The sequence below is a fragment of the Taudactylus pleione genome, unplaced genomic scaffold, assembly GCF_031769625.1.
Source record: "Taudactylus pleione unplaced genomic scaffold, aTauple2 ptg000090l, whole genome shotgun sequence".
Classification (NCBI taxonomy): Eukaryota; Metazoa; Chordata; class Amphibia; order Anura; family Myobatrachidae; genus Taudactylus; species Taudactylus pleione.
In genome coordinates, this window is record NW_028284492.1 from 5,264,358 (window position 1) to 5,278,643 (window position 14,286).

The following is a 14,286-nucleotide window of genomic DNA, read 5'->3' on the forward strand; positions in this document are numbered from 1 at the left end:
ATATGGCTGAACATACTGGCACATGTAGATCCACAGCAGATGGTCAGTCACACAGGTTGTCTGTGTCTCTTTATACAGCAGCACAAGCTGGGATTTACAGCGCCTGTATTATAGAAGGTACAGGGTGATCCCAGCGATCGCGCACTGGCTGCACTTCTAGTGGAGACTGAGTGACACTCACTGACACCTGCTGGTGTTACCTGAGCAGCCAGGCCTGATGGCTTGTTGCCGGACCACGCCCACCCCCTCCGTCACGTGACCGGGAAATGGTTCGGGCAGTGACGTCACGGCGGAAGGTCAGGGGGAGCCGGAAGTGAGAGTGCGAGGCCTCGTCCGCCATTGTGGAGAGGAGAGAGCCCGTCCTGAGCCAGAGTCAGAGCCGGGGGGGCGAGGAGCGCCAGAGAGAGGAGACCGCCGAGGTCCCCACCGCTCCCCGTGTGTCCCCATACACAGCAGCGCTCGCCCAGCCAGACACTGCGCCGCACTAGTGCCCTGTAGGTGTATGCACATATTACATACATATATATATAATACAGGGCTGGTGGCTGTCACCCATCACACATACATATAGTACAGCTGTCTGTGTGATGTGCATAGATCTAAATACACGGTTTAGTGGCTGCTGCCCTTACATGGTGTCCATAGCCCGGTGTGTATGAGGAGAGGCTCACCAGGCCCAGGCACACGTAGCTGCACGCCCTGACCCGGCTCTCTAAAACCCCATAGACTATCTGGTCGGTGATATACAGGGTGCGGATCACACGGCGGCCTCCGATCATCTCTGGTTCCACAGGAGAATGTCTGCGACCAGCGTGGATCAGGTAACCGAGAAGGAGGAGGCGGCCTATGTGTCTTACACTCACTGCTCTACTGCCCCAGCCTCACTCATCCTCCTGTCTGCTAACAGTAGTGTAATCCTACAGCCCCTCATCTACAGTGTTCTAGTCCTGTATATATCCCCTCATCTATAGTGTTCTATTGCTGTATATATCCCCTCATCTACAGTGTTCTATAAACCTGTATATCCCCTCATCTACAGTGTTCTAGTCCTGTATATCCCCTCTTCTACAGTGTTCTAGTCCTGTATATCCCCTCTTCTACAGTGTTCTAGTCCTGTATATCCCCTCTTCTACAGTGTTCTAGTCCTGTATATCCCCTCATCTACAGTGTTCTAGTCCTGTATATCCCCTCATCTACAGTGTTCTAGTCCTGTATATCCCCTCATCTACAGTGTTCTATAAACATGCATATCCCCTCATCTACAGTGTAATATAAACCTGTATATCCCATCATCTACAGTGTTCTAGTCCTGTATATCCCCTTTTCTACAGTGTTCTAGTCCTGTATATCCCCTCATCTACAGTGTTCTAGTCCTGTATATCCCCTCTTCTACAGTGTTCTAGTCCTGTATATCCCCTCTTCTACAGTGTTCTAGTCCTGTATATCCCCTCTTCTACAGTGTTCTAGTCCTGTATATCCCCTCTTCTACAGTGTTCTAGTCCTGTATATCCCCTCTTCTACAGTGTTCTAGTCCTGTATATCCCCTCATCTACAGTGTTCTAGTCCTGTATATCCCCTCATCTACAGTGTTCTAGTCCTGTATATCCCCTCATCTACAGTGTTCTATAAACATGCATATCCCCTCATCTACAGTGTAATATAAACCTGTATATCCCATCATCTACAGTGTTCTAGTCCTGTATATCCCCTTTTCTACAGTGTTCTAGTCCTGTATATCCCCTCTTCTACAGTGTTCTAGTCCTGTATATCCCCTCATCTACAGTGTTCTAGTCCTGTATATCCCCTCTTCTACAGTGTTCTAGTCCTGTATATCCCCTCTTCTACAGTGTTCTAGTCCTGTATATCCCCTCTTCTACAGTGTTCTAGTCCTGTATATCCCCTCTTCTACAGTGTTCTAGTCCTGTATATCCCCTCTTCTACAGTGTTCTAGTCCTGTATATCCCCTCATCTACAGTGTTCTAGTCCTGTATATCCCCTCATCTACAGTGTTCTAGTCCTGTATATCCCCTCTTCTACAGTGTTCTAGTCCTGTATATCCCCTCATCTACAGTGTTCTAGTCCTGTATATCCCCTCATCTACAGTGTTCTAGTCCTGTATATCCCCTCATCTACAGTGTTCTATAAACCTGCATATCCCCTCATCTACAGTGTAATATAAACCTGTATATCCCATCATCTAGTGTTCTAGTCCTGTATATCCCCTTTTCTACAGTGTTCTAGTCCTGTATATCCCCTCTTCTACAGTGTTCTAGTCCTGTATATCCCCTCATCTACAGTGTTCTAGTCCTGTATATCCCCTCATCTACAGTGTTCTAGTCCTGTATATACCCTCTTCTACAGTGTTCTAGTCCTGTATATCCCCTCTTCTACAGTGTTCTAGTCCTGTATATCCCCTCATCTACAGTGTTCTAGTCCTGTATATACCCTCTTCTACAGTGTTCTAGTCCTGTATATCCCCTCTTCTACAGTGCTCTAGTCCTGTATATCCCCTCTTCTACAGTGTTCTAGTCCTGTATATCCCCTCTTCTACAGTGTTCTAGTCCTGTATATCCCCTCTTCTACAGTGTTCTAGTCCTGTATATCCCCTCTTCTACAGTGTTCTAGTCCTGTATATCCCCTCTTCTACAGTGTTCTAGTCCTGTATATCCCCTCTTCTACAGTGTTCTAGTCCTGTATATCCCCTCTTCTACAGTGTTCTAGTCCTGTATATCCCCTCTTCTACAGTGTTCTAGTCCTGTATATCCCCTCTTCTACAGTGTTCTAGTCCTGTATATCCCCTCTTCTACAGTGTTCTAGTCCTGTATATCCCCTCTTCTACAGTGTTCTAGTCCTGTATATCCCCTCTTCTACAGTGTTCTAGTCCTGTATATCCCCTCTTCTACAGTGTTCTAGTCCTGTATATCCCCTCTTCTACAGTGTTCTAGTCCTGTATATCCCCTCTTCTACAGTGTTCTAGTCCCGTATATCCACTCATCTACAGTGTTCTAGTCCCGTATATCCCCTCATCTACAGTGTTCTAGTCCTGTATATCCCCTCATCTACAGTGTTCTATAAACCTGCATATCCCCTCATCTACAGTGTTCTATTCCTGTATATCCCCTCCTCTTACAGTGTTCTATTCCTGTATATCCCCTCCTCTTACAGTGTTCTATTCCTGTATATCCCCTCCTCTTACAGTGTTCTATTCCTGTATATCCCCTCCCCTTACAGTGTTCCCTTCCTGTATATCCCCTCCCCTTACAGTGTTCCCTTCCTGTATATCCCCTCCCCTTACAGTGTTCCCTTCCTGTATATCCCCTCATCTAAAGCTGGGCATCCACTATACAATTTTCTGTCAGATATCTGGCCGGTTGGAATGAAAACCTGGTAATGTATGGGAGCAAATGATAGTCACAAACACTGGAAAATAGCCAAAAATGGTTGTTCAGATAAATTGGTTAAAACACACAAATTTAACCAATTTGCACAATTTTTTTCGTCCTTTTTTTCAGTGTTTAAAACCATATGATCGACTCGTTTGCTCCCATATATTACCAGGTTTTCATTCCAACCAGCCAGATACCTGACAGAAAATTTTATAGTGGATGGCCAGCATTACAGTGTTCTATTCCTGTATATCCCCTAATCTTAGTGTTCTATTTCTCTACATCCCCTCATCTTAGTGTTCTAGTTCTGTTTTTCCCCTCATCTACAGTTATCATCCTATTCATCCCTTATTATCCTCCCACAGCCCCTCTTATACAGGGCTTTCCTCCTACAGTACAGCTCCTCTTATACAGGCTTTCCTCCTACAGCAGACCCTCTTATACAAAATAATATCCTTCTACAAACCCTATCCTACATTGATATCCTCCTATATTCCTTCTTCTACAGTTTTATCTTCCTTTACTGTATTCCCTCTTCTACAGCGCTTTCCTCCTTATATTCCCTCTTCTGCAGCGCTGTCCTCCTTATATTCCCTCTTCTGCAGCGCTGTCCTCCTTGCTTTCGTCCCTCTTCTGCAGCGCTGTCCTCCTTGCTTTCGTCCCTCTTTTGCAGCGCTGTCCTCCTTGCTTTCGTCCCTCTTCTGCAGCGCTGTCCTCCTTGCTTTCGTCCCTCTTTTGCAGCGCTGTCCTCCTTGCTTTCGTCCCTCTTCTGCAGCGCTGTCCTCCTTGCTTTCGTCCCTCTTCTGCAGCGCTGTCCTCCTTGCTTTAGTCCCTCTTCTGCAGCGCTGTCCTCCTTGCTTTAGTCCCTCTTCTGCAGCGCTGTCCTCCTTGCTTTAGTCCCTCTTCTGCAGCGCTGTCCTCCTTGCTTTAGTCCCTCTTCTGCAGCGCTGTCCTCCTTGCTTTCGTCCCTCTTTTGCAGCGCTGTCCTCCTTGCTTTCGTCCCTCTTCTGCAGCGCTGTCCTCCTTGCTTTCGTCCCTCTTCTGCAGCGCTGTCCTCCTTGCTTTCGTCCCTCTTCTGCAGCGCTGTCCTCCTTGCTTTCGTCCCTCTTCTGCAGCGCTGTCCTCCTTGCTTTCGTCCCTCTTCTGCAGCGCTGTCCTCCTTGCTTTCGTCCCTCTTCTGCAGCGCTGTCCTCCTTGCTTTCGTCCCTCTTCTGCAGCGCTGTCCTCCTTGCTTTCGTCTCTCTTTTGCAGCGCTGTCCTCCTTGCTTTCGTCCCTCTTCTGCAGCGCTGTCCTCCTTGCTTTCGTCCCTCTTTTGCAGCGCTGTCCTCCTTGCTTTCGTCCCTCTTCTGCAGCGCTGTCCTCCTTGCTTTCGTCCCTCTTCTGCAGCGCTGTCCTCCTTGCTTTAGTCCCTCTTCTGCAGCGCTGTCCTCCTTGCTTTCGTCCCTCTTCTGCAGCGCTGTCCTCCTTGCTTTCGTCCCTCTTCTGCAGCGCTGTCCTCCTTTACTTTATTCTTTATTCCCTCTTCTACAGTGTCACAATCGTACAATCACTGTTCTAGAATGTTATGCCTCATCCCCTTTATTACAATGGTATCATTTTACATCCCCTGTTCTACAATGTTATATGCCCTTCTAAAATGTTATAATCCTACATCACCTGTTCTACAATGTTATATGCCCTTCTAAAATGTTATAATCCTACATTCCCTGTTCTACAATGTTATCTTACATTCCCCATATTGCAATGTTATCTTACTTTCCCTGTTCTGAAATATTATGCATACATCAAGTTTCTGCCCAGGGCTGTGCCAGCACCAAGTGCTCTGGCCTGAGCTGTCCCAGCCCATTTGAAACAAAATCATCATACACCCATTGCAGATTAGAATAGTAATGTGTAAGAGAATACTTGGTATTTTCTAGATGAAGGGGAGCTATGCTGTTTTACCCTCTCTTTTACTTAGCACAGGATGTCATGAACCACTTATTTCTGTGAAAGGTAATTCTCTGATTTAAGGCTGCATGAATATTTGTCTGTTGTCCCTCCCCCTAGCTGAGATAGACATGGAGATGACCCTTCTCTCCCCTCCAGATGAAAACTACAGTGATGTGGCCATCACAAGCCACAACATAGAGATTGCAGCTTGTTTGGTCCTCCAGTTTATGCCTCCTGAGGGTGACTCTAGGAATATCTTATTATTTGTAATGCATCTTAAGATGACCACACATGCTGCTATATTAAGCTATTGGGGGGATGCCCCAAGCTTGGGTGATACTTGATGGTAATACATTTGATTGAAACACTCTGTGGTCATTTTATGATTTCACTTGAAGCATTTAGTGAACGTAGATGTGTCCACTTGTTCTGATTGCCGAATGGGCGCTTATCTAATGTGCATGGGCAAATTACTCAAGTCCTGCTGTTTGGCATGTGGTAGCTTTTCATTAATAAATAAGCTGTATTAATGACAGGAGCACTTACAGCTAGCAAAAAAAACTTAACTTTCTATATAAAAAGTGGACGTTTTGGAACTTTTCTATATCTATACTTAATGGACAAGTAATGTTAACTTGTTAATTCTCATGAAAATAATATCTGTATTGATAGTGTTTTGTGAGAACCTTTGTAGTGTATGGACTAATGCAATACTGTACAATGTACTAGTATTAGACAACTTCTCAGATTTCAAAATCCTGTCCTACAGCATTGTGCTTTTATATCTCAGGACTTCAGTAACTTCCCTTTCTGTATAATATATAGAACAATAATTAGCCATCAATCTTTCATTTATATGGAGATTTAAAATAGGGTTCCATTTTATTTGTGAGATCATTTCCATTATATTGTACTTTTATATTTTTATGCTTGTGGCTGCAACAGTATGTAAAAAAAAAAAATCTAATAAACTCAATTATTTTTTGTTAATACTTTTAACACATCAGTATGTCTCAGAACAGCCATGTTGGCTATCAACAGTATTAATACATTCTCTCATTATATAAAGAATGGGGCATGAGAAATGATAGCATCTTTAAATGTAATTATTTTATTACTATGAAGTAGAGGTGTCTGTTCTAACTTCTAAAGGATTTTCTGTGTATTTAATTCCAGTGACCTTTTTCTTTCTTTTTCCACGTTGTTGCAGAGACCTAAAGGACAGGGAAACAAAGGTATGTGAGTGGTTTTTATTTAAATAAAACCTAGAAAAATGTATTTTCCTTATGTAGTAACCCTCGTCTTGTGTTCACTCAGTTGAGAATTGTTTTATATTGAAATTGTTTTCACAGTGCCTTCTCCTGTAGCAAATTGGAGTGCCGTTTGTGAATTGTCAAATAATCATTTGACATCCTAGTTCATTGATATTGAAAAACTAGTGTGAGACACAAGGATGGATTCTCTCCCTGAAAGTAGTCAGGATGGCAGATGTGTGTGCTACATATATGCAGGAAGGACTTGCATTAAATGCCTGCGCAGGTCTGTGACATGCCTAATTTTTAGGGGAAAATTGTCCTTAAACTTCAATACTGAAGTGCAGCTGAAATTGAATGTTTTTTTCCCTTTCAGTATTAGAGGTATTTAAACACACATTGGGCCATATTCAATTAGAGGCGAAAAGTCTGTTATCGGCGATAATTTTTCACCGATGATGTCATTTTCGCCAGTTTCACTTATCCCCATATTCAATTACAAAGAATTTTTTCGCAGGTGTGAAAACTCTTTTTAAATAAAACGGGGATAAGTTTTCACCACTGTATGTGATGAAAAAAAGTGCAGAATAAAAAAAATAGCCTGCAGCCTTTGGAATGTCTCCTTTAAAGTAATCTGTGTAAAAAAAAATTCTCAGGACACCCCAAAAAAGGTACTTTCATTTTGGCGGCAATGCAGCTGGTGGATTTTTTTGAAGAATTTTAATAAACCATTTTAGGGACTTAAAAATATGGTTGCACCCATTTTCATGTACCCAAATTTGATGGGACTAGGTTTTGTTTTGTTTTTTCCAAAAAAAAAAGATAATTGCTATTCTTCACCACTTCTTCACAGGCATATTTATGCACCTGCCGCGGCTATTTAAAAACACTGATTACCTTCAGTAAGCAAAATCAGGGGTACCCATAGTGATCCCACATGTGAGACTATCTTTTGGGGGGTGACAGGCTGATTACCCCTAAAGTGACAGGACTTTACTTTTCCGCCAGGTCCCTTTTTCACTGATTCCTAATTGAATACGGGGATAAGCGGGCACACGCCCAATACTTTATCCCCTCCTAAAACGGCGATGATGGCGAAAAGTATGACCTCGTACTTTTCAGCTCAAATTGAAAATGGTCCATTGTCTTTTAACGTTATTACACTGCTTTAAAAAAGCCCCAAAAATAAAAAATTGCAGTGAATGTGGCATGTGCAAAGATTTGGGCACATTACCAGATAATGTTTTTGTGGTGTTATTTTTTTTTCTTTCTATTTAATACCTCAAAACTTGATTTGTCCTTTTTTAAGCTTTAAGCTAAGACAGAGTGAAGACTATTCAAAAGTTAAAAAATGACTCTGACTCTTCTAACCTCTCAGGATGTTGTGCCTACATTCAACAACTATGGGCCCATTTTAATCAGTTGATTTAGGACTTAAAAATAAAGGAAAGCAGGGAATTGATTTAAAAAAATGTTGGCAGATTTTGGGGTTATGGTTAGACTGTGGTTAGTATTAGTTGATCACTCTATGGAAAATTGAACATGTAGCCATTCAGACCATATCAACATTTTGTACCACGTCCTTAAATGCTTCCCATTAGGGTTTTCCATTGTCAGAAACAGTATTGGAAAATGGCTGCTCAGGGGGAACTGTTGGAGATGAAGGAAGATCCACAACAATCAGTAACAGCTGCTTGTAAACTGGCCAGCTATATAAAGCACAACCCAAAGGACCGGCACAGTGCTCCCCAGTAACAGCATTCATTGCACAAAAATTAAACTTTATGCTTGGACAGAGGGAAAAATTTAACTTTTTGTCAACTATCACAAATTATATATTTGGAGAAGAGTTTGCATAATAAACACAGCCTTGCCAAACTTTACACATTGGGGGGGATCCATAATTTTTTTGTTTTCCTGTGGCAGATGGTGCGCACAAGTTCTTGTCCGAGTGGACGGAATAATGGATTGAACTAAATGCCAACATATACTAGAATAGATCTCCTAATCTGTGAAGAAATCGAAGCTAAAAACATGAAAAATATTTCAGCAAACTGATGATATATATACTTCAAAATTGGTCATGAAGAACTTGCAGGCACAAAAGATTAAGGTTTTGGAACAGACTTCAAGGTCACCTCTTGGATAGTATTACAAATCTGTAGGAAGATCTCAGACAGGCAGTGTATGCAACAAAGAAGATTTCTGCGTTTGAGGAGTTCAGCAAGGAAGATCAGGGATAAAAAATATATAAACTTAAATAAATCTCTTAGCTAGAAAAAATAATTTGAATCTGTGATATATGCTAAGTGAAGTTACCATTTACAGATGGGCAAACTATTTTTGTTGCCATACGTGAGATTCATTATTTTTAACATTTAATTATATATTTTAATTACAGCAAATAGTCATTTTGCAAATAAATATGTGGAGATGCACTGAATAACAGAATTTGTACCCAGCAGAGATTATAATAAATGTTCATTTAGCGATTAAGAAGCAATTTACTAGGAGTGCCACCCCCAAGTTTGCATACACCTGTCTGTCTATCTTATAGGGAAATTATGTATCTGCATCTACTGTAGCTGATCTTTTTCTAAGGTTGCGGACTTTCCTCTGCTCATTATACACTGCGCTGCATTCAAAATTGCTGTCTGTTAATCAGTAGGAGGAACACTGTCTGTACTCGCTACACTTCTCTGAACACTGTTGAGGGTCTTTACACCATTTGTCTGTGTTCCTCATAGTGATAGATTAGAGTTTTGTCATTAGAACGGTTTGGAGTCCTGCTTATGCTGTATTTTTCGTCAGATGAATGCGGGGCAATGTGATTATATGTCCTATACCTGATTCCATTGCACAGCACTGTTCACCCTGTAATATCTTCTATGCCACTATTAAAGAGCTAAGTGATTATACTAGTGTAACTTTTTTGATACTTAGACCGGGTAGATATTAGAACGATATTGGCACAATTTGCCATGTCGAAATGAAAATCGTGCATATCGTCTAATGTGTATGCACAATCAGTGATCGCGCTGAGCAAAAAAAAATTGTGGCTCCTGGGGACCTCACTTTAAAAAATTGGGGTTTTACTTCTCTGTTTCTGAGTCCCTTCATATATTATGGGGGGTGAGGGCAGGCAGCAGTTGGGACAGTTCTATGGGCAGGTAGCAGTTGAGGTAGAGCTCAGGCTAAAGGCAGAGAGAATTATAATCAGCTATGTAATATTCTGAAATCGACATTTAAATCAGGAATATTGCAGATGAGAGCCCTGTAGCGCAGGCACATTTAAGTGTCTGGGATTAAGGCTTGGGTGACACATCATACAGCAGAGTGTGTAATACTAGTCTATGTGCAAATCTGCTATGGCCTTTTCCGTCTCCATCATTTGCAGTGGTAGCCAGGGTGTGCGTTCCACCATTGGCTCCCACTGCTGGGACAGACGGACAGGACAAGTTTGCAGCCAGGGCAGAAAAGGCTACTATGCAGCACTGGCCACACTACATAACGGCCTGTAAATAACTGGTCAAATACTAGTCCCTTATATATGCCAATAGGCAGTAACTCCTGCAAACCTTACTTTCCTGTAACTGGCAGTATAATGCATCAAGCCACAGAGGTGCAGGCATCATGGTTAGGGAGTTGACAGCAGTGACCACACCTCAATTTCAAAGAAAGCAGCCTGGATGTTATCATTACATTTGTAGATAGATGTAAATAATATGTCAAACATGTTTACCCTGTCATTGTTATGGAACGGGTGACCAGGATCTGCTGCTGGGAAATGGCTGACCATGCAGTGTGAAGATGGCGGGTGCTGCACGCAGGAGCGCACGCTAAATGAAGGAAGAATTCCGCCCCCGGGGTTGACAGGCAGGCCGGCAACCAATGGGAGACTCCCATCCTGCAGGCTCCCCACCGTCACTAACCATCGCTCCGGTTCCTACGTCTGTTGCTGCCTCTGACTGGTGTGGGGCTTCCAGGAGTCCAGGCACAGTGTTCTCCCCAGAATTTTTTTTCCAGCTGGATGGCATCAAAAAGTAGCCGGGTGGGGTCCTTCGCAATTATGCGCACCGGGAAAAGGAGTATCTCCCTTACCAATCCAGCACAACAGGTCTCAGGCTGCTCCCCCGCTGGCTCTTAGTCAAAAGTGCCCATTATGCAGTGCCCCCTGTATTTGTGCCCTTTATACAGTGCCTACGGTAGTTTTCCCCTTTATGCATTGCCCTTATGCACTGCCCCCAGGCTGAAGTAGTGCCCCCAGACTGTTCCCTTATGTAGTGCCCCCAGGCTTAAATAGTGCCCCCAGACTGGCCCTTTATGCAGTACTCCCAGGCTTAGTGTCCCTTATGCAGTGCCCCCAGTAGCAGCCCCCTTTATACAGTGCCCCCAGTAGTAGCCCCCTTTATACAGTAACGCATACTCACACAAAAAAAATAGACAACTTACCTGATCCCCGCTCCAGCCGATGACCGCCGCTGTCCGCTGCTCCCGGCCCGCTCTGCACTATGGGAGAGACGATCAACCGCTGCGGGTGGAGCCGGAATGGGAGCTCATGAGTGAGCTCCAGCCGGCTCTCTCCGTGGCCGCAGCAGCCAATCAGAGTCTGCATGACTCTCATTGGCTGGCTGCGCTGCTATGACAAACACACAGCTGCCGCTGGCGGCTGTGTGTTAGTTTCTGTGTAGGACAGACCGCTACTCACTGCAGTCTGCCCTACACTTGTGGGGCCCTGGGGACACTAGCGGCGGGTGCGGGCCCCGGTGCAATGCACCACTGCTAGTTCCGCCCCTGTCTCAGTGCAGCTCAACCGCCGGGCGGTAGGGGATTTTTACCGACAAAGCGTGGTGGGGGATTTTTACTGGCAAATAAAGCGTGGGGAGAACACTGAGGCAGCAGAGGGCACCCTTTCACTGTCATTCTAACCTGGCGCCAGCCGCAAGCCAATGAGAGCCCGTTTACTGGCAGCTGCTGATGATTGGCTGCCGTCTGCAAGCTCCAATTGGCTCGCGCCCAACGTCTATTTGAATGACAGAGCTGGGGTATTTTTTTTTTATCTGCAGGGCAGGTGTGCCGGGCCCCTTGGCACGCGATGTGCTTCGGCCAATCCCTGACAGCCTGTCAGGGATTGTCCGCAGCACAGCGCGTTACCGGGGACCCGGCCACTTTTTAAGTGGCAATCCCGAGTAAAATACGCGCTATAGCGCTTATTTGCGAAAACTGCACAAATGCCCACTCCCGTGGACGACATACGAGATTGTTTGACCTGCTGCACAGTCAGTCAAATGATATCGTGTGTGCGGCTGTACATTTTAATGATGGACGGAATGAGGTATCGTTCCGTCGTTCATTAAATTGTGTGGTATGGGCGGCCAATCTGTTGGTCCGGGGCTTACACAATTAGCTGGCAAACTACTTAATTTTCTAACGGACCCAGTCTCAGCCAAGTTGTCAGTTATTGTCCAACTATTTTTACACCCCGTCACTGTGTTGCACTCTAGCTTTTGAGAGTTGCATTGTCCATGAGCATTCGCAACTGCAAAACTTTTTACTTTGTCTTGTTGATTCATGTTCTTGTGCAGTGTTGCAATAGTAAATAATATTTACACAAGGTTCATTCTGAATGAGAAAAATGTTGCTAGATTAGGTCAAATGTGAAGTTTTGTTTTTTTCAGTGTATTACTGCAAACTAATTGTGAATATAATGCGTATGAAAATGGCAAGTGATTCCAAAAGATAATTACCCATGTTCTGATAACATTTCTTATCGTGTTGGTACTTTTGGTAAAATTTGACACAGCACTGTTGTTTTTAGGGCAGCTAAGTGTTTGATCCTTTTTGTTTCCAAATGGAGATTGAATTGAGCAATGTATTGTCATGTTCTACCAAGTAACTCGAATTCCACATGAGTGCTGATATTGCTTGGTATTTTATGCAGATTTGTATGGACAGTCTTGCAAGTGAGGCACATTTTTTGTGTGTCTACTTTAAGACTGTTCTACATGCTACCAAAAAAGGCTTATATACACGAACGAGCCAACACATGACCACTCTCATATGAAGCAAATGACATTGACTGTCTTTTAAAAATTACACATGTCAAGAGATATATTAGACAGTAAGCTGATATTAGGTACTCATAGTCCACGCATTGAATGCAGAAACGATGGCATGATGTAAAGACACGAGTGACCTTGAATAAGCCAAAATGTTTATGGCCTTACTGGGTCAGAGCATTCCCGAATTGGCAAAGCTTGTGGGGTGCTCAAGGTCGGTGGGGAGTACAGACAGTGGACTAAGGAGGGAAAAACAGCCAAACACCGACTGGGCATTGGGTGGCCAAGACCTATCGATGGGAGAGGTGAAGAAAGGCTATCCCATCTTGTATGAACCAACAAAAGGGCTTGTGTGGCACAAATTGCAGAAAATGTTAATGAAGTTGATGAGAGTAATGTGTCATGACATTCAGTGCATCAATCCCTGCTGTTTATGCAGCTACGTAGACACAGGTTAACCCCTGTCCACCAACAATATTGCCTACAATGCACATATGTATTTTGGAACTGTACACTGGATCAATAGGTTACCTGATCCGATGAATCTTACTGCGTCATGTACAGGTATGTGTGTCATTTACTTAGGGAAGCAGTGGCACCAGGATGCATTGCGAGAAAACAAGCCAGTGGTGGTAGTATGATACTTTGGTCAATGTTCTGGTAAACCCAGGTTCCGGTGATTCATGGGGGATGTTAATTGGATGTTTTGTTCTTCCTAAACCTCAATGCTGTCTAAGAACATAATTTCATGGCAACGATAGTCTCTGTTGGAAATGGCCTGTTTGAACAGTAAAATGCACTCTGCGGATTATTCAAGAATAGTTGGTTGAACATGATGTAGAGTTTAAGTTGCCATATTCGCCCAGATCACAGTCCAATTGAGCAGTTGTGGTATGTGTTGTAACCACATGTCCGATCCGCAGCAGCTCTGCCTCGCAACTTGTAGGAGTTAAAAGATCTCCTGGTAACATCTTGGTACCAGATGATACAAGGGCACCTTCAGAGTCTTGTAGATTCTCTGCCTCAGTGGATCAGAGCTATTTTTGTGCCATATGGAGGAGCAACCTCATACTAGGCGGTATGCAATCAGGAAGCCGGCTTACATTATACCAATAGCCGTCTTCCTGACTGACATCTCGGCGAGGGTTAAATGTAGACGCCGGTCATTTTACCCGTGCCCGGCATCCCGATTGAAGTGATGCCGGGCGCTGCTGCGGACAGCCGCAGGGGGGGGAGGGAGGGTTAGGTTTAGGATTCCCGGGGGGGACTTAGAGTTAGGCACCCTCCCGGGAGGTTAGGGTTAGGCTAGGGGGAGGGAGGGTAAGCGTTAGGCATCCCCGGGGGGGACTTAGGGTTAGGCACCCCCCCCAGGGGACTTAGGTTTAGGCGGCTGGAAGGGGTGGTTAGGGTTAGGCACTTAGAGGGGGAATTAGGGTTAGGCACTGGGGGGGAAGGTTAGGGTTAGGCACCCTAAGGAGGGTTAGGGGGTTAGAATTAGGTTAGTGTATACTTACCTTAGACGATCGGTATTGTCTCCTCTGCCAGCCTCCTGGTTGACGGGATTCCAAACGCCGGCCAGGGGACCGGCGGTTCATACCGATTCCTACTAGGCAGGTGGTAATGTTTGGCTCATCGGCATACATCGAAACAACTTA

General features: G+C 44.3%; 1 protein-coding gene across 4 annotated transcripts in view; it reads left to right on the plus strand.

The window, feature by feature from the left end:
- Positions 1-252: 252 nt before the first annotated feature.
- Positions 253-14,286, plus strand: part of YTHDF3 (YTH N6-methyladenosine RNA binding protein F3) — a 37,378-nt gene continuing 23,344 nt past the window's right edge. Inside the window, exons 1-2 of one of the 4 annotated variants that reach the window (XM_088469319.1) lie at positions 253-821; positions 6,530-6,554. In XM_088469319.1, coding sequence (XP_088325445.1) covers positions 798-821; positions 6,530-6,554 — 49 coding nt within the window. In that variant the 5' untranslated portion in view covers positions 253-797. Of the gene's footprint in view, positions 822-6,495; positions 6,555-14,286 lie in introns of all 4 variants that reach the window. The other 3 variants (XM_088469320.1, XM_088469321.1, XM_088469322.1) reach the window with 3 other exon arrangements.